At 42.4% G+C, this 26,292-nt stretch overlaps 1 protein-coding gene across 13 annotated transcripts in view; it reads right to left on the bottom strand.

Annotated features, from left to right (window-relative positions):
• Positions 1-26,292, bottom strand: part of DOCK10 (dedicator of cytokinesis 10) — a 152,052-nt gene that overhangs the window by 91,173 nt on the left and 34,587 nt on the right. For 6 of the 13 annotated variants that reach the window (XM_083848557.1, XM_083848561.1, XM_083848551.1 and 3 more), the window contains exon 2: positions 5,318-5,437. In XM_083848557.1, the coding sequence (XP_083704683.1) occupies positions 5,318-5,437 (120 nt within the window). Of the gene's footprint in view, positions 1-5,317; positions 5,438-16,099; positions 16,511-16,587; positions 18,469-26,292 lie in introns of those variants that run through there. The other 7 variants (XM_083848558.1, XM_083848550.1, XM_083848554.1 and 4 more) reach the window with 5 other exon arrangements.

Raw genomic sequence — 26,292 nt, 5'->3', positions numbered from 1 at the left:
CAGGCTTTGCCAAAGAATGTCGTGGGTTTACTTACATAGAACTGTGACATGACAAATGTTGTGTATTGTTATATTTAAACTCGTTTTAAAAACTACAAAGCACTTCCTTTCTGAGAATTAGTTACGATCAACCACTGAGCTGCAAAAGCCTTGCCACAAAAACACTTCCTGTTCATAGCTGATTACTTCCAAAGCCGACTGCCCTTAAAGGCTGATCTGCCATAGCATTTGTTCACTACAGCCTGTTTACTTCAAAAAACAACTAAATTTCAACATCAGATTGAATGCTGAAGGGTTAATAATAATAAAAAGGATTTTACTTAACAAATTCAGCATTTGTAATTGTTTTGACTGCAATCTCTTTTTCTTTTTAGGCATTCATAGCATTTGTGCATTCAAATCAAAGGTTAAAAGGCTATCTTCTAGTTTATGAATGCAGATACTCTGATAACTATATAATGCAGATATTAACAAAGCCACAGACTTCTGGGCATCAATTTTGTATAAATATCCTATATCCACCAATGATTTCTGGCATTCAGTCAGCATCTCATTTGCATAAAGCTTTGGCCCAAGTGTTTGATTAGTTATAAGGTGTGATTTAATTAAGCAATGCCTCTTGCTATATCCACTGAAGAGCATTTCTACAGTGAAAACCACAGGCTAATACTGTCCCTTATCAATGATTGATTAGGAATAATATTTTCAGACAGGGTGCACTTCCCACCGACACAGTAAGTGTAGGAATTGAAAATGGAGTTCAAACTCCATTAGGCATTTCAAACATTTGCACTCTGAATCTATTCTAACAGCTTTTAGTCTGAAAGCGTGTAACCAGTGGTTGAATCTTTAGACAGATACGTCGAAAATGATTACATTTACTTCCTGAAAAGGCAGCCCTTCTAAGAGAGCTAACCGCACGCCAGCAGAAATGTTTGTATTTGTCAACGCTTAGATTCAGTCTTTCCAAAGAAAAGCTGCTCGGGCCCATTTTCATCTAAGTAAACAGCTTTCCTTAACACCAGTGAAAACTGCAACGAGTTAGTCCAAATTAAAAAGCAAGGATCAGGTGGAACTCTGCAATATAAACGCTGCCACTGCATGGGACTGCCAGCAGGCTGCTGCCGGCCCTCCTAGCACAGACCTCGCCGAGGAGGTGCAAGCACAGGGCGTGTTGGAAGGTCACAGGAACATGCTGGGTGTAAGCACCTATGCTCTCATAACGTTTGCTTTGCTAACTGCTTTACTCTCTGTTTTTAAGAAGTCGAAGCGCATCCATCCAAGCCCAGCTGCCACTTACTTCCCTGCTACTCCCACCTGACGTGAGTTTGCATGAGAAAGGTCCCATATCACCTTGTCGTGAGTAACAGACCAAACTTCTGCTCTTCTCTGAAGAGTAGATACTGCCTACCGCACGGGAAAGTGGTAGGTAAGTCACGTGCTATTGAAAAGAAGCTGCTAGTCCCCCACAGTAACTCTGCTGATGTCAGAAACGATAGTCAGGAGTACAGGGTGATTTCCAAGGAGCTCCCGCCCCCTGCTTAGAGCTGCCCTACAGCGTACATTCACCGTTCCACGTGAAGAAGCAATGGTTTTGCTCACTCTCAGGGGTCACTTGCATCAGGGTGCCTCGTGAACTTTTGTACCTGAGCAAACAGCTTTTGTCCCTGCACAGCGGTTTCACAATTAAAAAATAGGGAGGTTTTGGCTCTTCCTTATTCAGAACTTTAAAAAATAAATTTAAAAGATAGCCTAGCAAGTCGCACCTGCTCTGACAGAGTGCATCGGCACTACACAGCCCCTCTTCTGAGTCCTCTGAGATACTTGGAGGGCACCTGGGGGAGCTTTCAAAAGCCCAGAAGAGCCAGGAGCACAAGGACAACTTGAACAGGTTCTCCATTCCCAAATTGCAGAGCTAAGCATTGCTATCTTACACCTGTCCTAAATCTAGGCACTGAAACTGTTCGTCCTATTGCAGGTTCAAATCAGATGTATTTATACAATTAGTTTAAGAAAGTCTAATTTCTAAACAGATTTTTATTTACATATATTTTTAAAAAGGAAGGCGTGAGGAGAAAGAGGAACAAATTTTCATGACACAGAGTTTAGTATTTTTTTAACCTATTAAATACTTTCAGCTGCCTTTTAATGATAAATAACATTTATCAACACATAACTATCATGTCTTTACCTATCAAACCCCAGCACAAGCATGGTGTTAGCAGAGAGGTGCTGCACTAAGGGAGGGTACCACCGATATCACGTAAGACTTGAGATCCCGGAGAGATTTAACAGGAGAGTGCTGCGGGCTCAGTGAATTTTTAAGGATGGTGACATGAAGAAAGGACAGAAAAGTACTTAGGAAAGTATATGGCAAGCATTTTGACATGAAGGTCCTTAGGAGCAGAAGTACAAATGTACGGTGATGGAGCCATGCAAGACTAAGAGGTGAAACACTAAAGATGAGAGGAAGAAAGATCCGAATGAAGTTGTCACATTCCTTTCATGGTCTCCTTTCTGGTAAATGTATAGGAGGAAAGGGAGAAACAGGAATGGCAGACAGTGGTTTCTGTTGTCAAGGGAGTGTGGCCAGGTCTGGGATAACAAAAGTTGAATGGCACACTGTAATCCAAATACGAGGATAATGCAAACCTACCAGCTCCATGACCAAACATGCGCTTTTATGATTGTAACAAGAAGGACAAACTCCCACTTACTCCCAAGTTCAGTGCACGCTCACACTCGTGACAAGGAGCTCCTGTGAAGCTGTGCAGATCCTTCCCCCACATAGTTGCTGCATTGCTACAAATGCAAAGTTTTGTAGGAGAAATTTCCACTGGCCATTGTTTCCCAGAAGAACAACAGAAGGACAATTTATTTATGGGATCCAGCAGCAGAGCTGCATGCTATTTTCAAAGGGAAATTGGACTTTGGGGAGGCAGGAGCAGAGTTAGCAAGCAAGGCACTGCTAGGAAAACAAGAAGTGGAACTGATGGGATTTCTTTTTTTTTTTTTTTTTTTTTTTTTTTAAGAATTATTAGGCACAGTCACAAAAACATGAAGCATCTTTTCCCCAGCTGGAGTTAAATTGGAGAATGCATCTTCATAACACATGCTGTATTCCTCTGTTGAAATGCAGGGACATGGAGAAATATCAGGTTCAGACTGATACCAAGATACCAAGAAGTCTTTGCTGTCCCACAGACTTCTTGTGGGATGTTGGAAGTGACTTACAAAGGTCTTGTGAGAATAACTGCATTACTGTTAAATACTACAGATCCAGAAATGGCACATCAGTGTTAAAAGCCAAATTTTCTCTTATGCTCACTACTTCACCTCTCACATATGCTTGGGTTTCACTCTTAATAAACTTTTGCTAACACAGGCCCAAAGTGGGGCTGCATCATCGCTGAGCTATGAAGTCTGAAGCAATTCTAATCGTTGCTTTTAAACAGGAACGTCCACCATTTCCTGGGGCATTATCACATTAAATAACACTCAGAGCCAGCCTGAGCATCTCCTAATTCAGTCAGACCTGGATCTCTTTCTACTCAAATGGCTGACCCAGACTGCTGTGCACAGGTGATATTTCAGCAGGAAGGAGCACGGCTATAAATAGATGCTCTGCAGCTGAAAAACCTGTCTGCTATTGAAGCTCTGCAGCCCTGTCTGGTGACATAAGCTCTTGTTACTGCAGCCGACTTCAACAAGAAGATAACAAAGAAAAGAGACTTTTATTGCAAGGCAATGGACCTACCTCTGCTTCTGCTCTTTTATGAGTACAGGTCATCTCTACTATGCAAGTACCTCTCTGTGGTTTTTAATTGTTATTATTTTATTTTACTGAGTATACTGTGTTTTGCAGTTATTCTCCATAACACAGAGGAAACAAAATAGAAGTAACTATACTAAAGGCCAGGCTGCAACTGCTAAAAATGAAATGAAAATAAGGATATGAAAATATGGTTTGACAGGCAGAGGTCTGGAGCAGTAGGACATGATTCTTCTTTTGCTGAGAAGAAACAGCTTCTTTTGCTCAGCTGACTTGGGCTCAGTTATTCTAAATCCAGGGGCTCAGGGGCCTTGTGACAGCACACAGTAAGTCTAGTCAGCTTTATAATGCTAAATTTCAATTTCGTAAATTCACAAATGTGTAAAATGGATAAAGGAATTAACGGTGATGTGGAAATGTATTCTGTTCAGTTCTCTCTCAATCCCACGAGCACATTAACTCAGTTAATGCCACCAAGGAAATAGAGCCATTTAGTAAAACAAAGCAGTCTATTAGATTAAGCTGGCCCCGCAGGACAGCAGCAGTGCCATGAGCTGATGGGAAGGGCTCTCACACAGCAGTTACAATCGGTCACAGATTGAAATGTATTTCCTTTAGAGAATGCCTATTCATCGGAATCTTTTGCAGAGATTGGTTGATTCTGAAGTCGCTGTAAGGTGTGGGCGATCTGCCAGCTTACTTGCCTGGCAGCATGTCTCCCAAGCCTCCCTGCAGGCAGCCCCTGCCCTCCTGAGCCACCCCTGCCCCAGACTTACAGATTCTTGATTTCTTTGCAGCTCAGCAGGCCGAGCACTGGGGAACCATGGATGAGGTCAGACAGCCTCGCGGCTGTGGGCTCTGCTACCCACAGCCTGTCAGCATCACACCACAGGGGCTGCCTTGGCACTGGGGACTCCGCATCCCCATCGGTCAGGAACAGCTTGCCAGATCTCCATCCCCGCTGGAGAGGAATTTGAGAAAGCCCCAAAACCAAACAAAATTCAAGTCTGTTCAGGTTTACCCTTTTCGTGCAAACTCAAGTTGCTCACGCAGCTGGGAAATATGTTACAGCTGCCACCTAAAAAGTCTGACTGAGCAGAAGTCCAAGAGACATGGGTCGACTCTAGTGGCCAACTATATCCAATAGAATATAGGATCAGATTGATTATAAGTAAATTATGGAAGTATAATTCAATTAGATTGTAATAGTAAGGAAAAATTCCAGCACAAGCTAAACTGCCACTGTGTTGAGCAAACAAAGTACATGTTATGGAATAAAACATTTTATGAGGTCTTGAAATATGTTTGGGAACAACCAGGGCTTTGTGCTGTGTCTAATACTGAACTATAAACTCACTCATGTACGAATGTCAGGGAAAAAAAAAGAGTGAATTTGGTAGGAGAGGAGTAAGGAGCTACGTGTAAACTAAGAAAAATCTTAGAGAGCCCTGGGGACACTTCTGTGTCTCCCTCTAACAGTGAGGGTAAAATAAACAAGTAGACAAACTGAAGAGAAAGAACAACACACATTTGCCTTGTACTTACTGAAAAGTCATCATCGGGGAACAATATCAGATCTTTAAACAGGCTATCCCCAATATTTTTTTCAATTTCTGTGATGACAGCTTCATAATCCAAAGGCTCCAAGAGTTTGGGTTTTTCCTGCTGTAGAGAAAAAAACAGATCAGGTAATCTCGCTACACTCAAATTCTCCTTTTTTTTTTTTTTCCTGAATAAACTGAGATCTGCTGCATTTTTTTTTTTTTTAACACCAGAATATGAATGATGACCCTCCCACCTCTCCACAGCTTGCTGCAGCAGAGCTGATTCATAGAAGCAGAAGTGAGGAAGCTGGGCCAGTCGTAATCGTTGTTCTCAACCTGATAATTCAAGGGCAATTTGTCAGCTCATTACAGGGACTAAACCCACCACATTGTCTGTCATTCTCTGGAACACTCTTTCTCTGTAGAGCAATATGTAGAACAATAGACAGATGGACGCAATTTGAATGGAATATAAATATTATTTTGAGTTACTATGTTGTAGAATAAAAGTTGTATTTTACCCACTGCTCTTGCACTGTGCTATTCAGAATAACATAAACCTTCCTCTCCCTCTTAGCTAGACCAAAACCATGGTGTATCAGAAAAGAAAGCTTCTACATCTCCATAAACCAAATTTCTCCAATGGAAAATCTGATGATTGTCCACAGCATATGGTTTATACATATAATATACACATGGTCCACTGTACATGTGATGGTCCAAAGATATCAGTTGCTCCCTCTTTTAACTTTGTTCTCGAGAGTTCCTGCTTTTTCAGTAATTACAGTCATCTCAAAATTGTTACCTTGGCCGTTGCGTACACTGTTTCCCTTCTACATTAAGTTCAAATCCTCGTTTGTATCAAATGGATCTATGAAAAGTTTAATTAAGTATCAACAATACAGACACACAAAATAGACTAAAACATGGAGATACAAATGCTCCTATAAAGTTATTCAATGGCTGTTCAGCTTATCAGACACAGAATAACCACGGACCTCCCTCCAGGTCACCCCAGTCCAGCCTGTTATTCAAAGCGGGGCAAATTGGATCAGGCTGCTCAGGAACCTGTCCATACGAATCCTGAAAACCTCCAAGGATGGAGATGCAATTTAAAAAGTTGTAGCTGTTCCTACAACAGTTCAGTCTATTACCTCTCTTAGTTGTGCTTGCCAGCTAAAAAGTTAATAAATTTCTAATAGTCAGCAATATTTAGTATTCACAGGCCAAAGGCAGTATCAACTGATGTTGAGATATTAAAGACATAAAAAATAGATAAGATCAACAAATAACAGTAATAAATAGAGCTTTTTTGAAAGCTCTTTCCCAAAGAAACTGAGTCATGAATGTTGCTGTAGGATGTGAGGGAAAGGGGGGAAAGAGAAACAATATTTGGCCTATCTAAACATGGTGTAACTACCAACTTCAGGAAGCCACTAAAAGAGCTATTCCCATGAAATAAAATAAAAAGGGATTATAACACGTGGATACTGTACTAGATTCCCTCTTGGATGAACCCGGAGACCAGGACAGTTGTCCAACTTGTGTCAGAGTCATGAAAGGGAAACTGAATTAGAAATAAAATTTGCGACTGTTTAACAGGAAAACAAAACCAAAAACTTATCTTCAGAAAATACACTGTAAAACAAAATGCCCAAAAGAGGAGAATTATCTTTAAAACTTGATTAGATTCTGTGACAGGACTGTACACTAGTGCATGATGCTCAGGTAAGACAAGTCACCCTAACAGAGCTCTTGAGATTTCACATTACCCCAGTCATCTTACCTCAGACTGTCACAGGCCAGAACTCGGCCCTAGGCAGCAATAGCTGACATGTTAACAGCCAGTCCTACCCAAGAAACACTTGGGTTGAAGCTAAAGCAGTATTCTTCAGTGTGGTGTTTTCAGTCTGCCACCTACCTACAGCAGCTCCCCGCAGGAACAAAAGGGGCTCATCCATCCATCTCACCACACACAGCTCTCTCTTCCTTCCTTTCAAGTTGCGTTAAGTCACTGCAGTACCCTTGACACAAGTTTTAGGCTCTCCTTCATTAAATCTAATTATATCTATTTATTAAATATTCCTATATGGACATAAGTCTCGAGGAGGAAGAGAGAACACCAGCGACGCATGCTGAGTGCACCATCTGCTGTACCACTAATGATGCCCAGGTCTGAAAAGTAGTTAACTCCATCTGTGTTCAGAAGAAAGCAACATTGTAGTAGTGTACTGTTATCTTCAGTAGGAAGCCTTACAGCAACCACTTGCAAGAAAAAAAAAAAAAGGGCAAAGTAAAAGTGAAAAAACACACGTACTGATTTTTTTTGAGGTACAAGTGTTTTTTACAGGCATTTTCCCCATGTAGTGGTTTCACTAAAGCATGTACGTTTTCTGCAGAAAGTTCACAACGTTAACTGCACTGGGAACCCTCCCTTCCTAAAGCAGATACCATACTACTAGTGGTTTCACAACAGTCTCAGGTTTTCGCAAGTCAGGCATGCCACTGTAACCATCAATGTCCACACCAAAAACAGAGAGGTGTCAGAACAGCATTAATCTAGGTCCTGTAATCCCAAGAAACTTCATAGACATTACTTTTAATTTTTTTAAAAGAACACAAAGTAAGCAAGCGATAAGCAGCTACCTTCCTCCTAAAGTCATAGAGTAAGAAAGAGCTGGGGAATCCCACAAATCTTTGGACTCTTGAAATATGGGGGGAATTCCCATAAAAACTCATGGCATTTGCAGCTTCTCTGTGCAGATGTGAACCACCCTATTTGCTGGGACTGAGAGAATGAAGAGGTATTTCTTCTTCCCCCTGGAAATCCCTGCAAGGCTGGAGTGAGTATGGCCACATCTCCTTCAAAACCAGCGACACACAGCTGCTCAGCCACGGGCAGAGGCAGGGCAAGCTTTGCCATGTCGGCCTCCCCTTTCTCCTCAGAAAGCCACTCCTGATCAACGTCTGAAACACTCCAGGGCCAAACTTCTCGACAGTTGCAAGGTCATTTATGCGGGGCGAGAATGAAACTCGAGAAAACCCTGAAGCAGAGAAACAGAGTGAGTGTATACACATCGCTGCTCCCACAGCGCTAATTCTCTGCTTGGCCGTGCTGGGAGCCGAAGTGCGTGAGCTGGTAGAAACATGTGAACAGAAGTTAACAGAAAGATCTTATGAGAAGGATGATGCATCCAAAATGCACCTACATAGAAGCAGATGCAACATTATCACAACTATTGCAAAGCTTTTCGGTGAAGCCCTTCAATGTTTATGATGTTTTTCTAGTGATGCAGTGACCAATGTCATTCTTTCTACAACTTCACAGCAAAATCCTGCAGAAAATGCAACACTGCATCACTCCAAGTCTCATAAATCAGAGACGCAAGTAATAACCCACTCTATTGCAGAGATAATCCAGTCCATTCACTGCTGACATGAAGCATGACAATGTAGTAAACATGAGACCTCTTTATCAATCCTTGCTCAGTGAGATATAAACCACAGAATGTCTTGCGTTCAAAGGGACCCACACGGACCATTGAGTCCAACCCCTGACTCCACACAGGACCACCCCAAAACCAGGCCATGTGTCTGAGAGCGCTGCCCAAACACTCCCTGAACTCCAGCAGCTCAGTGCTATGACCACTGCCCTGAGGAGCCTGTTCAGTGTCCCACCACCTCTGGGTGCAGAACCTTTCCCTAACCCCCAGCCTGACCCCTCCGCTGTCACAGCCCGAGCATGTTCCTGCACATCCTTACAAACCTGCACACCAGGCAAGGCGCACACCCACCCGGTCCCGGGCAGAGTCAGTACTTTGGCTTTGGCAAAGGCCGGCACTACAGCGCTCAGCGCTGCGTTTGTGACAGCAGGCGGCAGCTGCTCCAGTTCACAGTTTCTCTCCAGAAGATGTGAATGACTGTTCAGTTCGCTTGTCACAGGCAGACAGAAGTGGTGACGTTGGGATTAGCAGATTTCTCCCTGCAAGCACTAGCAGAGATTTGTAAATGAGCAGGGCTGATTTAAAGCTTTAATAACCAGAGTGCTGCCTCTCCTCAATTTAACTTGTCTGTTCTTTTTGGAAGTGGACCAACCGAGCGATCTGTGTGCCAAGATCAAATTATGCTGGCTTGGATTTTTATAGTGCTTTTTATATTCTCTATCTCAAGTGAGTAATGAATTACATTTAGGTGTACTGCAATGGTTGTGAAAACACATAGTAAAAGGCCCTCTCCAACTCCTCACCTGCTCTGACAACCACAACAGAACCATTTACTTTACATGCTGACACTGTGCTGTTGACCACACATCTGCATGTTGTTTAGCCAACTTTCCCAAACTCTTTTTGAATAGTTAAGAGGTCTGTAACAAGCACCGGAGCCAACACCACAGCAGGACAATCACTGCTTCACTTCAGCCCAGAACTCCAGGTGTGATATTCAGTTTGAACAGGACCGTAAAAACCCACCTCCTTGAATGAGACCTACACCACAGTCTTCTGATCCACATAACAAAAGCATTATTTTCCCTGCAATAATAACCAAAATATACACAAAAACGATTTTAAAGAAACAGATACGGTACGCGGCTTGCCTCCAGCTGCAGGGACTTTCTGTTGGTGCTAGCACCCACTTTTTCTTCATAGTTATATGACAATATGACTGACATGTCATCCGCCTGAAGTCATATTTCTGTGACCACTCATTAAAGGAGGAACTGATGTAACTGAGACCAACATCATCTGGATAGTCATCCCAAGCACTTCCTCATTCTAAAGATAAACTAGACCAAATGTTATGATTTTCTAACGCTTTAAATACATATAAGTATATTGCCAGATACCAATTTCTGAGTATCTGGAATTTATTTTTTATTTTTTAAAGATGCTTAAATAAATTTCTTCTCTTAAAGTCCCCATGCCAGAAAGAAGAAAATGAAAAACAGAGATAAAGAGAAAATAAACAATTCAAGCTGATGGACTTTGGTTACCTGAAAAAACATTTCTTAGTGACAGGAGGATCCACTGTGTATTCTTAAAAATTCAGAAGAATTGTGATGGCCAGATTGGTCACAATCAAGCAAGACTGATTTTGTGTTTTGCCAAGTTATGAACTGTGATTTTAGACAAACCAATCTCATATACCTTTGAGACACTGAAAAGGACAGGCTTACAAGAGAAAGGGCCACTTATTGAAATAACATCATCTTTCCTCGTTTTTTTTTAAATAGACTTCTCGATGATACTGTTAACCAAGCCCAATCCTACTAAAATTCACAACAGCAAAATAAATTAACTTCAGGGATGGCATCAATGTAAAATGCTTCCCAGACTACTATTTATTCCCTTCCTGTCCCCGGTTATATACTGTAGCTGGCACAGAACATGACTGTGGATTTTTATGTAGTTAATATATGTAGTTAATTTTATTCCACCAGGGTGGGCCAACTTAACTTAAATATTTCTTGGCCAAGCTTATCAGAACTGAACTAAAGAACAGCCAGGATTCCATGACTTTTGGAGGAGGTGTGTTGTTACGGCTGAATTTAACCCTGTCTTCAGACCTGCTCCGATGCATGCTGGCCACAGCTCCCTGAATATTCAACGAGCTGAAGCTGGGGCTAGAAGACCATTCACATTTAATGGAGTCACCAAAAAGTCTGCTTTTTGCTGGAGCGATGTGCGTGTCTCCTTGCCACTAGGCAGTGGCAAGGCTACAGTTGGCTCAGTATGCAACCCACAGTCAACAAGTTTGTTGAAATCAGTGGTACAAAGAAAATTTTCAGTGACACCCCTTCCTTCCCACCCTCAGAGAAGTTCACTTGTCAGGTCTAAAATGTTTCATTTGTAATGTCTTTCACCAAAACTTGCAGAACTGTACTTTGGAAGGAATCCAGTCATTCTTTCAGAGTGGCACAGCATAACTGATATCCTGCAGTGGCAGCGGGGAAGCTGACGTGCCAGTAAATTTCATTAATGGGATTGCCAGTTCCCATACAATTCTGGTACAGAGAAAATTTTGAAGAACTACAAAGATCCACCCCCCCCAAATTCTTAGTGATCCAGAAATTAGTTTCCAAAAATGCTATAGCAAAAAAAGCAGGGAAACCTATAGAAAATGCTGATGGGCATAAGGAAAGTGAAAAATCATTTTCTTTCATTAAAGCGTCTTTATCCAAAGAAAATACTGATTGACACCAATAAGGGATTTGCTTGACTGAATGAGATTTATCCTGTACAAATACAGCTTTGGATGGGGTAAATCCTAATTGCTTACATAATAAATTATCATTGTTTTGCGGATCAAGATCTATAAAGATCTACTGTGCCTATTTTCCAGCTTTAAAAATCACTGTAAGAGAATGGAGAGAATTAAATATCTGAAAATGGATGAGCTAAGCCAGGCCATTTTCATTTCAGCTACGCAGCCAGCTGAGGCCTCAGTGGCACACATGCACGTAACCGCCCCAACAGGCTGACCGACGGGCGACTGGGGTTAGGATGACAAACCACAGGACCCATTCTCAGACACATGTGAGTGACCTAGTCTTCATATTGCCTGATATTTCTCAAGGCAGACTTTATTGCTGCTCTCAGTATAAATTCTGAAAGCACCAGGCCTACTAAAACTATCTTAGTAATGGTTAAAACCCGGAAGCCACGCAGAGCCGTCAGCTCAAACATCCATGCACTGGGGAGATGGGGGTTGCTTCGTGCTGGGCTTGACTTACTCATAAGCATTTCCTGATTTCTGTTTCTCAGCCACGAGTGCATGCTTGGCGTTGTACACTTGGTGTGGTGCTTTCTGAATCTGGATGCTACGTGCACGCGCATCTTCAATGACTTGCACTTGCCATTTTACACATTAGCTTGAACTACAAACATAGCCTGCAAAATATTTCAGGAAACAAGAAAACAGCCTGTGTGCCCCGTATTTACTCAGTAGCTAGAAACCATTTTAGGAAGGAGACGATCACTACTGTGTCACTGACAACGCCACCTCTAAAGAAACTGCAACATTTTTTAAAATGTCAAAAATGACAATTTCTAAATAGTAAGTACTTCTGAAGCCTAGACTAAATATTTGTCCTTGGGTCACTTCAGGGGAAAAACAAGAAACTCTTGTAAAATACCTTGAAGTTGTTTTTAAGTTGAATTTACACAGACCTCTAACCTGGCACCACGCAGCCGCTTCATTCCCCTTACCTGACCTTAGCCACAAAAAGAGCGCAGTTACAGCAACAAACAGTCTTTAAAGCTGAACCTATTCTTAAAGAAAGCAGGCAAAAGCCAAGGATGCCATTCTCTCATCTTCGTACAGATATCAGAACAGACTGGTAGGACTCTGTGCAAGGGGTCTGGGAAGATGAGGTGTGGGGGTGAGCAGGGACCCTTGGGGACAGAGCTGGAGCACACAGACGGTGGCCTTGGGAGCAATGGCCTGACCCTGGGGAGGGAAAAGTGACTTGTGCTGCCCTGGGCATGAAGAGGATGCTGGAGCAAGTCGAGTTCAGCCAGTCTGTAAACAACTGCCAGCCATGTCTGCTTTTCTAGCATGGTCTCAGCTGGGCAGACTTACGGTTGCAAAGAGGGACATTAATAAAACTATACATCCTGCAAACAGTACGTAGTGGGTTCAACCAAAAGTGTACTGGAAGCTTAGAAGCTTATGTAAACACCACTTGTGTGCGTGCATGCAAGAGAGACGGAGGGAGGGAGTCACTGCACTGTAGTCCATGGAAAATCTACTTTAAAAAAAGATGTCCCCACTTTTTGAAATCAGATGGTCTTCACAGTGAATGCGGAAAACTAGCTCTTACTGCTACATTCTCTATGCAGGAGTAATAGGACTGGTTAATAGTAACAAAATCAGACCAGACCAGTTCCCTCCTTCTGTCCAAGCTGGACAAATAAAGGAGACGCAGAGATCCACCCATGGTCTGTGAGGCTCAGGGGAAGGACAGCAGGGAAGATGCATGCAGTGACGCTACAGGTGACGCTTCCACCGCTCTCATTTAGCACAATCCTGCGGCTATAAGAGGTGCGCATCTTGCAGAACACAATGAACATCAGTGAATTGATTTTCAAAACTATTTTTATGTACTTCAAAAGTAAAGTTTTCTTTTTAGTTGATTTTTGTTTTTTAAGACTACATAAGACTTTTTCTTTTTTTTGCAGTGAATATTTAGAACCAAAGAGAAAACTAATGTCTGTTCATCATATCATACTCTGACACTAAAGACTTAGATCACTATCGTTAATTGCATGAAATTGCACAAACTATGTGGTCCATTTTCACTTAAACACTAAAATGTAGATGTATGAAGTTCTAGACCTGTAGAATAAGCAAAGAATGTTTTTGAAAGGAGCTAAACTTCTTCAGAAATCCCTGAATCAAAGAACAACTGACAAAAATGTTAACATTACCTCTAAATAAACTTTCCAAAAATAACACTTGATTTCTAGAGAGTACTTAGCAATAAGTCAGCATTTTGCACGACAGTCCTCATATATGTTGTCCTCCTTCAGATATGCAGTAAATATCTCCCTTTTTCTAACTATCCTATGGTTACTTATGTCTTCATGAGTTACAGATATTTTTCATGCTTACTGAACTGTAACTTAATGTAACTTATCTGACTAAATCATATATCTGTATTTCCACTAAGGATTTATCCATAAACATTAGTATTGTTCAGGCACGATCACCTTAAACTCAACTCTCCCAATGACACAAGTTTCAGAAATTTCTAAACATTTCCTTGACATCAACCACCCTCCCAATCAGTTAGCTATCAAGTCATTTGCCCACACGCACACAAATGATGTAAATGAAAGCAAGATCCAGTCAACCACACTGAGCCCAATCAACAATCTACAATCAATTAAAACTGATCAGATTATAGTTAGTCTTACAAAAGCAAGTTTCCAGCAAACAATAAAAGTCCATGTACAGAAAACATGGGTCTAGCTGTGGTATAGGAATTCTGTCTCTGAATAAGTCCCCACTTTCGGAGGCCTTTGCAGCTGCCGTGGGAGCTAACCCCACTTGGAGATCTGCAGCAGGCTAGTGATTGAAGGAGAGATCAGCTCCTGGTTTGATAGCAAGAAGTACCCACAGGCCAACAATTTAACATGCTCCAATTATGAAATAGTGGGTAGAAGGACACGGGTCACAAGCCACAAAAGTAAAGCCAAGTGTGCTTGTGTTTCCTAGGGGCAAAACAAGCTATTGAGAAATACACCCACAGAATAACATGACACAGAGACCCCATCTCATCTTACGGCTGAAAAGAACAGAAAAAAAAGACCAGATTCCCCTGAAAACTCAGCTTATTTTCCATGCATTATAGAAGCCAGCTACTTTGCAGGAAGCACCGTGCACTGCCTGCAGGCAGGCTACTGATTTATTGCTGCTGTTCGGGCTTAGTTTTAGGTCAAACTCTGCTTTCCTGTAAGGCTTCAGCCACTTCTAGTGAGCACTAATCACACACAGTCAGGATCCACACAATAATGACAAAAATCCCTGCTAACCAGCATTTAACAGCAGCAGTGCCTACATCCTAACAAGTTTTGTGAGCTGTCAGGGTTAGATGCTTTCAACACCTGCATTAGCCTTCATTCTCAGGACGTGTGACTACAAAGTTTAAGATCTAAAAAATCTATGTAGATTGCAAAAGGCTAACATGAATTAAAGGACTCATGAGTTAACTCAATTTGTCATGATGAAACCAAATAATTACCTTTATTAAGGGTAAAGGGGTGTACAGCCTCTTAAATGTTTAGTCATGGGACTTCCTAAAACTTCACATTTCTTCAGTGAACACCAAGATGGTGTTGTCATTTTTTTTAAAACTCTCAAGAATGTTATGTTTTTCAGGTGTGGTCCTACTGAATTTTGGAGTCAGCTTCAAGGAAAAAAAAAAGGAGACTCAAGCATCTTAAAATGTATCTAACACCAAGTAAGTTTTCAGTTGTAACTGAAATGCACCCTGATCACAATGTTTCAGTTCAGCACCCTGAAGTGCTTACACAGACCTGTGTAACGCTGTTGTAAAATCCCAAGAGTTATCTGGGGACTCTTTGAAAGCTGAGAACTTCTGAAAATCTAGCAGCATTTGAGAGTTAACTTCAAAACCTCTCTAGCCCTTAGCATCTTTGACTTTATGACAATAGCTCAGGGCAGCAGGAACTACAGCGTAAAGTAGCCGTGTCAAAAAGATCGACTTCCATATAAAATATACAGTCAAAGTGGCAGCTAGTCATGAGCAAAACCCAAGCACTTTACTGCTAGACCAACCACAGGCAGTCCTAAACAATCAGTTACAAAATTCTACAATTGCAGAGATATTTTCCTTCTTAAGAAAGCAAATGAGAAATATCTTCAGTGTATCATCACCAATTCTTTGCTACATTAGCATGAAGAACAGCCTCCAAAAAAAACCCTTGCTGCACACACAAACACAATCTAACTTGATACACAAAACTACAGAAGAAAACTGAACACCTGTTATGAAGAAAAGGCTCGATTTTCTCCAAATCATTCTTAAGGAAACCATTAAATACTTGAAATCTAAAGTAGTATCTTAAGGGAATACATTGGAAACCAATACTTGCCGTTGTCTTCTCAGCAGTGTTTCACCTAAAACTTTTATACAGTTTCAGTTTTAGCTAAGAAAGCTTAGGTGCAAAATGAGTTAACGTGACCTGCCCGGTGCCACACATGGGAGTTTCAGAAGGTGCGGTCTTGGCTCATCGCTATCAGTGGCAAAGCCACTGTTTACCTCCATGGGGTAGAACGTTGCTCCAGCTTTCCACCAAGGGCTCTGGATCTTCCTTCACTTGCTCACTGCATTGTAGGAGAGTGTCTTTCTCCTGCTTCTGGCCTCCAAATGCAGAAATTGAACCTAGTAGATCATGAGACCTGAAGTGACGGAGAAGAACTTTCTACTCCAGAAGCACCATTACTGATTTTCACAGAACTACCAAGCATGCATTACCGGGCGTCTCAGAGAGCACCACATAATGCTGCTATCAGTACCTGATCGGCAACGTGATGCTACACAACAGATTCCCTGATGTAAACTCCTGAACTCTCCATGCTTCAGTCATAACGTAATCATTCTCTGCTGTTTAGTACCTCGTCATACAGGTTGACACAATTCCTACAAACACACACCAAGGAATAAATCCTGCTCTCCCCTATTTGTATTTGACCTGTAATTTCATAACAATTTTGTAGAAGAGATGGAGGGACAGGAGGCATACTCACGCAGCTCAGTCTGTGAATTTCTCCTCGGTTCACTCGCCTCATGGTCTTTCTCTTCTTCCGCAGTTCACTGGGCTCCCTTCTGAAAACTCTCCCTCGAAAGCTCATTGTATCAGTAGGAATTCAAGCAGCAAACAAATCGCTCGTTAAAAACCGTGATCCTTCAACCTCTGCTTCAGCGTAACAAATGAAAGCTATGTATACTGTTCAAGAGGGAAGTATGTCTAAAACTTACATGCTGTATCCACAGTAACTGAACAGAAAGAAGAAAGCCAGCAATAACTCATTTCTTCCTGTGAATAATGCTCTATTAAGGCGGCAGTGTCTCATTAAACCATAAATACACCCGCCCCCCGTCTCTTATGCAAATCAAAACAGGAAGTTCTAGCAACAAGTCTTACAACTGAACGTCTATCTTTGCCTCAAAAACCATTACATCCTTTCCCCTCACCACCTTCCCTGATTCGAAAGCCCAAATGGCTGCAGTCCTCCTTCATGCGCACATATGTCCCCAAGCGAAGAAGTTACTCAAAAAGCGGGGATCTCCTGCTGAGCGGGGCGATGGCAGGCCTCAGCAACAGGCCGCACAGCAGCCGTGGTGCTGCTCGGGCCCAGAGTCAGCTCTGCTGCCGGGCTGAGGTAACAGTTCCCCTTTCACGGGGCGCCAAACGTCAGTAAGGGGAAGCACCCCGCGAACTTATAAATCTGCAGACAGTTGAAAAATGGGAAACAGAGCCATTCACGTGCTGATGTTGAAAATACATTTTGACCTGTAAAACCCGGTCTTAGGCCTGTCACCTGCCAGCTAGGAATAATCACCGCCTGTTTCTGCCTGGCGAGGCGGCACCGCCAGCTCACTGAGGGTACACAAGGTGGGCCGGCAGCCCCTGCCACCCCCCAGCCAGCCCTGGGACCCCCATGGGGAGCTGGAGCAGCCCCCATCCCACTGCCCCTGGTGGGGACCAGGAGCAGAAGGGGAGCAGGACGTGTGGCCAGCTGCTTCGTTGTTCTGGTGGGCGACTCGCCCAACAGCCAGCTGTCCGCAGGCTCACAGGGCACAAGCGTCTCTCAGACCTGAACAAATCCCCTCAGTGCCCACACGTGCACGTGCTCGCACAGCCCCTTCTATTCTCCTTTGTTCCGGCTGAGGACTCGTCCTGCTGTAGTAGAAAACCTGCATTTCCCTATGTGGATAGTATTTATGTGGCGTCTTCTTATTTTGTAGTTAATATCAGTGTGCGTAGCCAAGAGAATTGTTAGTTTTTCGGCTCTTTCGCTCAGGATGTTTTGCACACTGAACTATAAACATCATCTTCACAGCTTGTTTCAGTGAATTGTTCTGAGATCTGCAGATTTTTTGTTTTGTTTTGTTTTGTTTGTTCTCCCTTTGTATTGAGCAAATAATTCTGAATTCCATGAACCCTTTCTGGCATTTTTCAGCATTAGTAACATTTGATCCAAAGGAACAAACCTCTTAAAAATTTCCACTTGATCGTTCCATATGCAGGCTTCCTGTGCCAGGAGCCCAGTCACACTGAGCACAGCATATACGGCCTGCGTATTACAAACATGCATCACTCTGATGAGTTTGCCTTTGTCTTCTACAGTTAAAATATAATGCACGAGCTTCATGAATTTAACAAACAAGACCCCTATCTCAACAATATCTTTATAACTTAGCTTTGTGTTTGAGATCACCTCCTTTAAACGGAATTTTACCAGCCTGCTGTGTGACTGCTTGAGACAGATTTCACTGTACTCCTACTTAGCGTGAAAAGCATCCGCATCTGGCACTAGAAAACAGAAAAGGCAACAGAAGCTCTTTGCCAAGATATGCAGACATTTCAAGTGGCTACCAATATAGAACCACAACACTAACCAAGTTGGAATCACCCTTGTTTTCTCCCCAACCACCACACTATCTTTACCGAGTCCCGAGTGCCTCTCACATAACATAGTGAACACAGCTGCCAAGACAAAAGGTCCTTGCCAGAAGTTAAATTTAACGCTGGATCCATCAGCCCTGCTGACTTAACTTTAAGCAGATATCAATTCCTCTCAGAGGCTCCTTACCGTATCGACTCGTTTCTGTAACTCGAGCACACAGAGCCATCTCCAGAGCTGCTTGTCTCAGCCGACTGCAGCATTGCCCAAGCGCAGGCCGACCGGCACCACTTAGTGAGTGGACCTGGAAAAGACAGCTCCTTAAACCAAAACCATGCAGCCTAACACCATGCTGTACAAAAGGGAAGATGGTTCCCTGCACCGTCAGCTTCTGCAGCCTGCATAAAGCCTGCAAAAACGGCTCCTCAAGTTTGGCTTAGGACACTACTTAGATGCCCATTTCAGCTCCATCAGAAACCTTAACCTCCGCACACACGGCAGGGGAAGGCTGTCTCCTACGCCTCCTGCCTCCAGCAATGCTGAGGAGCCCTTCCAGGGCATCCTCTCCCCCCCAGCTAAGTCCCCACTACTTCGTGAAAATTTGATGAACTTGTGTTATTCCCAAATAATACAAAGGCTGGACTTAGGTTCGGGTTTCCAGTTGGTCCTTATGCAGTTGACTCCACCGAGTGTCTTTGTCCAATGGACTTTCAATCCTCATGTTATTAAAACTCATTTATTGCCATTCCTCTAACAGCCCGATTTTCAGACTTGATGCTAAAGGCACTGAGCACTGTATTTTCTCAGCACCGTTTAAAGGTTGAAGCAAGCAAATAACAAATAAGCTATAGCATTCACACAGAGATATAAACAGAACTGATAGTAGACAACTGCAAATAAAGATGTCACTTTCTTAGATCTGTTTTGGATGCATATCATATCCCTCTGCACTTGTAATGGGGAATAACATCATCAGTTTAACATCTAATAATGCTCTGTCGTGTAGTAGAAGTACAGAGCAAACTTGACCAGCATCAGTGCAACTTTAAATATTGCTTCATTTTTCCTTAAAGACTTCTGCATCTCTTTAGCTAGCATTATCAGGTCATTTAAGATTATCACAAAATCAGTTAATACAAATAAAATTCCTGTGCTGATTTTAAATCCAGAACGATTATGTGTAAGGTAAAAAGTATTAACCATATCCCAAGTTAACCCAAGAAAAGAGGTATTGGGCCACAGGAAATCCACAAGCCTTGTTTACGTTTGCAAAGTCCTGCACCCAATTCATACAGTCAAAATAAGGACACTGAAGCACTTAAAAGGTAACATATGTAAGGCAGTCAGTTCAGGGTTTAATTGCTGTCTGTGTTGAACATTTTCATCTGTTCCCAGCATTTTGAAGAAACTCATTTACATCTAGATAGGCAAAATAATAACATTTAATAAGTCCAGTCCTTTTAAGGAATAGCTATACATTCCTTTTGCTTCATAACCAGTAGCATTCAGCTTTCTGACAGGGGTCACAAATTCTTTAATAATTCTTTTCTTCTCTTTCCCTACATTTCTTTCAGATCTTCTGTCCAACTTAATTTATTTCTCTCTTAAATCTCTGCACTGGCATGCTTCATTGACTTTAGCCTGAATCTATGATATACAGCAATATATAAAAATGTACTGCTGGACAAAACTAATCCACTGCTACGGTATGTCATTCAATCACTGGAAAATGAATTTCACTAGTGCTTAGCAAGCAGTCCTATGAAGATATGAAAAATCAGTCCCTAAAGTACATATCTTCAACCGACATAAAAGATGCTTCTAAACAGGTTAAATATTTGAGTTGCTGAATATTTCACTTGCAAATACTGAATTCACAATACTGTCCTCCTAAATAATATAATCTACCTTCTCCCACCAAGAAAGATCAAAATAAAGCTTCAGTTCATGCAAAGATCAAATTCATAGCAAGCGTCAAGGAATGATTACTTCCCACCTGCTCGATATTTCTGTCTGGGAGGAATGCTGATATGCACAAACATTGTGCAAGTCAAAAACATAGTCTTGACTTATGCCCATGTAAACATAAAGAACTGCACACCCATGGTCATTTGCATGGTCATATCGCAGACACAGAGTTTTTTCTCTATTACAACTACAGCTCTAAAAAAGGCACACATGGAGAATCAAATGAGACAGGACAACCTAATAGAAAGAGTAGGAGAGCTCAATCAGGAATAAGAGAAATACAGAAGAGCAGGTACTAACCAACAAGAGGCCATGCTTGAGCAGGCTTAGGCACTCCCAAGCATGCATCAAGATTGAAGCCCATCAGAGGGGAAAAGACTTCACCACCCCCACAGTGGCTGAATAAAAAACAAGGGATGACAGCCAGACCCGGGACCCAGCGCCTGGCAGGGAAACAGAAACAATTCTGCACTGCATGACCGCGATGTGAGCACGCGTCCACAGCAGGCAGCTATCAACTCAGGTACCAGGAAGAAGGCAGAAAACGTGGTACCCTGAAAAGGGTCACAACAGGCTCCCTATCCTGTTTTACTTACTCCAGATAGCCTTCCAGCCTCTTGTTATAACCCTAGGGATGTGGGGTGCAGGAGTTGCAAAACCTGGAGGTCTTGCTAGCACACTCAACTAGTAAGGCCAATAATGAGGAGATTAACACTCTTATACCCTACAACTGGCAGGCAGTGTCAGCAGATAAACTATATTAATACATCCTGATGCCACTTTTCATATATTCATCACCTGGCATTCATTTTCAATCCCCTGGTAAGCCCACCAACACTGTCAGTCACACCTGGAACAGTGCAGCAGGGCAATGTCACTAGAAGTTATGCATTCGGATGACGAAGCAAGCTGTATCAGATATAACCTGTGATCTCGGTGGTCCAAGCTCTTGCTAGGAAATCGGTTGTAATGAGCGACTCCACATTTTCAGAAGTGACTGCCAAAAATCCACTAACGGGACTGTGAGTGAGGTGCTGATGACTGTACACCACACGTTCATCTCACCCACATCTTCCAGACGTCAAGAATAGCATGTATTCTTTAGTGGCTTGTGAATGCATGTAACCTGAACTTCCTTAAAGCTCCGTATTGGAAAGGCAAAGCATATTACTACAGCAGGATCAGAAACAAGTTTCCTCATTTATTTATTTATTTAGTACTAGCACCTACCAGAGAATGCAGAAAGCTTAGTTATCTCTGTTCCATCTTCTGTCATTAATGACTGAAAAACAAACAAATTCACTCTATCAAGAAGAGACTGTCTTTTGGAATGAGATGTTCAGCATAGATCCATGCTTTGAGCCTCCTTTAAAAAAAGGGGAGGGGGGGGAGGAGAAAAGGAAAGAGGGATATAAAAATCAAAGTAATTCAACCAGAAAAGCAAATTATTATTTTTTTTTTTTAAGGGAAAAACCACATATGATGCAACCTTTTTCAAAGTCACTCTGGTACTGAATCAACCGGAAAAGAATTAGGTTTTGTCTTTTTTTTTTTTTTTGAGAAATCTGACTCCACCTACAATCTAGTAACTTAGGCTAAGACATCAGCCTCCACATATAAACGCACACTGCAAAGTCATTGCAATAGCTGATACTTGCATTCTGCCTACAAATCCAAAAAGCTCCCTCTCTGAGCAGACAAAGGGCTGGAAATCCATCATGGTAAAAACGACATCAGCACACAAGGTGAGCTCTCTGAGGCAGGGTGACAATGACCCTGCATAAATACCCATGAAAACAAGTCTCTTCTATTTGTCAGAGCTCCGCTAACAGACCCTTCCAGAAAACAGTCCCCAACGTCAGCAGCCCCAGCTACATCAGTCCATTTCTTTCCTTCCCAGGCTGACAGCGCAACCATTCCTCTGTGCCTTCACCTTCGCTCCATGCCCTAGCTATTAGTGCACCTCATGCGGAACAAATCTGTGAGAGGCTTCTGTATCTCTGTGTCCCACGTGAGGGATACAACACACCCTCTGGTTGAGCTGGTGGTGCCACGAGCCGCTGACGGGCTGGATTGCCAGTCTTTGTGCACTGCCAGGGTCGATGGGATTCATTTGGGGCTGAAAGCATCCCCAGGGGTGTTAGGAGAAAGGCCTTGGGGAGGGCATTTGGGCAGTTTCCAGTGTGGTGTCGCATACAGCACTCAAGGGCCCTTCCAGCTTACGTATTTCATCACCTCCACACAGCCTCGTAAGTACTCACAAGAGCTTGCTGATAACGCCTACACCCCAAAAGCCACCTGCTACCCCATCGCTCATTTTACAACTCTCAAACATCTCACTATTATCTCATTTTGGCAGCAGGCTCGACTGAGCAAGTAGCAGTCCCTACCTCTCCAAAAATCTGGGAACACTGCTAAATACACACCCCCATTGCTGCTTTTGCCTTGCCACAATAACATTTCTACCATTCAAGAAAACACTCCCAACAGCAGCATCGTTCCAGCAGCTTCCCAAGGTGGAAAAACACCTGCACTCAGCAGAAAACCAGTCTCACAGGTCTCATGCCTGCTGACATTCCTTCTGCGCCCCTTCAGCACTTGGGATGGCAGCTGCTTGGCAAAGCGGGACGAGCCAGGCGTACTGAGCCATGGCGCTGCCAGTCGGCCCCCTTTGCGGGCGTGAGTCCCTCCAGCAGCACCGAGCACAGCAATCTTCTGTTCCAGGCATCTTTGCACAGGTTGAATAGAAACGTGGCTATACGTACTCGCTTTAGCGAACAAAATGCTTCTTTTTACATCAGCAATCAGGCTGGAAGAATAAACTTTCCATTAGCAATGTTGTCCTGCTGATGCGTACAAAAACCAAATATGCAATTACTTTAATTTCTTCTTTAGCTTGATCCACTGGGAAATTTCAAACAAACATTATCCTTTTGTTTTCATCTACTTGGACTGGAATCAGCCCTTGATAACAAAACACATAGTGATGAAGGGCCATAAAAGGCCATTAAATAATTTAATCATCTAAATTTACTATCTTCAGACATGTTGCGGCTGCCCTGTTTTTTGGCTTCCATTGCGTGCTTTTCTGATTGTAATTCTAGTATCTGCTATTCATGTCTATCCTACATTGCAGCAATGATTTTTCATTTTATTTACCAAGAAAAGCTCAGCTTCAGCAACATCTGGTTTACAAAGAGAATCCACATTTCCACCCAATTTTCCAGCTGGAATAGCTGAAGCAAAAGGAGGTCAGGCAGCTCATTTACTCAAGGTCACAAGCAACATCTATAGTGCCATAAAAACATGTGTACATACATATACACACAAAAATAAAATATTCTATGACATTCTCCTTTGGTTTTTTTCTAAGTACTAAAATACTCTTCCCTCCATATGTATGCAAGCTGACAGTACAACCATTATGTTTGATTTTACACACTTATAGCATATATTCAACTTTATAAGCTCCTGTAAACCCTCTTCTACTGCCTGTAGGTATCTTAAGCAACTAAGAAAGCACTTGCTATAACGTTTCATCATTTAGATCCTATTGTCAAAAGGTAAATAATGGCATTTTTGAAGAGAAAAATTTCAAAGTACAGATAAGCAAGATTATTTTATTATTTCAGTGAGAAAAAGGAATGCAACATAAAATCCTGCAAGTCAAAAGTACATTAGCTCACTTTGGTAGTGGGAAAGAGAAAAAGACATCTTGCATCCTTTTGATATTCCTTTTCTCTTACCTGATCTCCTACAACACAAAGTAAAACTGTGAAGTCTTAGAGTGAAGAGTGCCAACACACAATAACGTATTTCTCACTCTGACATAATTGTCTGTACTTCCAGATAACTCTTTCACTTTCCCAGTCTCTGTTTCTAATTTCTAAACTAAAAACTGCTAATCTTCATACATACTCATAACAAATGTGAAATCTTCAGTATTAACAAAATAAGAAGATAAAAATTCTGGGAAAAAACAGACAGGGCAGTGGTTGGGATCCCAGAACAAGCCCTGTGGTTTGTGAAAGCCTGTGTAAAGTAATCAAAACTGAAGATAACCCCAACCTTGGCAAAAGGAAACATAACATACTCCATTAAGTTCTACTCCCTCAATTATCCCAACCTCGCAGCAATAAACACCCAAGGGATGTGCAGGGTCCAGATGTACAGGCATGCTACCACGCATCAGCTGGCTCACAGGAAAGGTCCATGCACGTGGCCAGCAGGCTGAAACAAATGCACAGTAATTCATGTGAGCAGGCAATGAAGTTGACATACTTGCAGGTAAGTAAGAGGCAAGACAATGCACAGTAGAGTATTATTTTTGCAGCCTACTCTAAAGAACCTGCTTTGGCAGGGGGGTTGGACCCGATGATCTTTCGAGGTCCCTTCCAACCCCTACAATTCTGTGATTCTGTGATTATTTCAGTAGCAAGCAAAGTATTGAATGTTCACCTAGATGCCACACTAAATTGCAGTTTACATGAGCATGACCATACTGGGTAGGATGAAAATTCGTTTAACTCAGCTTTCTGGACCTGTGAGTCCACAGATGCCTACAAAAAAATACAGAAACCAGTAAGCATAGCAGTTATTTCTCCTGAATACTCCTCCAGTTTCCATTCACGCAGGCTCCCAGCCAAGGTACCATCCTCCATATTTACTAATTCTCAAACACTTTTCTTTCATGGATGTACCCAATCATTCTTTAAATCTATGCAAGCACCAAGGACGTTAAATATTTGGTGGCAAGGAAATCCACAGCTCAAATAGTCATTCTGTTGCGCAAATTTTCTTCACTTCCCTCCTCCCACCCCAAAGTTGTCATCCACTAGTTTCAAGTGATGACCCCAATTTCTCTTGTTGAGAGTAGGAACTGCAAGCAAAGGCTACACGTGTGACACCATCCTTGGTTTTTCAGCTTCCATCATATCCCCTCATAGTTATTGTTCAGGCCAGTCCAGGTCCACTCTTTTTCCACACGGTCAGAGTCTACTGATCCTCCTCATCCTTCTCTGTAATTTTACAATTCCAGTACGTGTGTTTTGAATTGTGCTGTGTATTAAAGACCTCCCAGGAAGCTGCTACGGAACTCTGTTATCCAAGAATAGATCAAAAAGCAAACTTTATTTATGATTTCTGAGTGAGCAAGAAAGCAGGACCAGAACTATGTCATTCTTAACACAGTAAAGCTGTTGTAAGCCTCCAGGTCCCAGCCTCTGCAAGGCTGGGAGCCGAATCGTAGCCATTCCTCTTCCTTTGCCTTCTCCGAATGGTTTTCTCTAACAGGATGAATGTAGGCCAGTATTTCTTCCCTTGTGTTTTTCCCCACTCCCACGCCTTGCTCTTTGTAGCCAACAGCAAAGACAAGCCCTTCAACCTTCACTCTTGCCTAACCCACCAGGAACCTAAACTGGTTATGGACAGCCTGACTCTGTAATATGTGAGCTGGAATTTTTGTTTTATTTTTTAACTCTGGAAAGTCCAGAAAACTCTCTCTTCCTGTCTAAATAGCCAGAACATCTTGATTCGTTTCTACTAAGCACCGCTTGAGCTGGACACAAAAGCAGCGGTCGGAAAATCAGAAGCTAAGAGGTTAACTTCTGACCGCCTGCAAATACACAGCACAGCCAGGCAGAAGCAAGTGCCAGAAAAGGATGTGGATGGGAAACAAAGCAGTTTGCTGCAGTTCTTCCTCACTCAGTTCCTTGTTCTGCTTGAAGCACTGCAGACATGGTCTGATTCTAGGAGCAAATCCTTTGTAAAAATATTTCCAAGAAATACGGTCGTCTTTTGAATGCATTTTACAGAAAGCAATGTTCAGCCACCAACTCAGATTCTTTTTGCAGGCTC

This window comes from Anser anser (assembly GCF_964211835.1).
Source record: "Anser anser genome assembly, chromosome: 9".
Classification (NCBI taxonomy): Eukaryota; Metazoa; Chordata; class Aves; order Anseriformes; family Anatidae; genus Anser; species Anser anser.
Note: the sequence above shows the minus strand (reverse complement) of the source record. Positions and strands in the feature narration are given on the sequence as shown.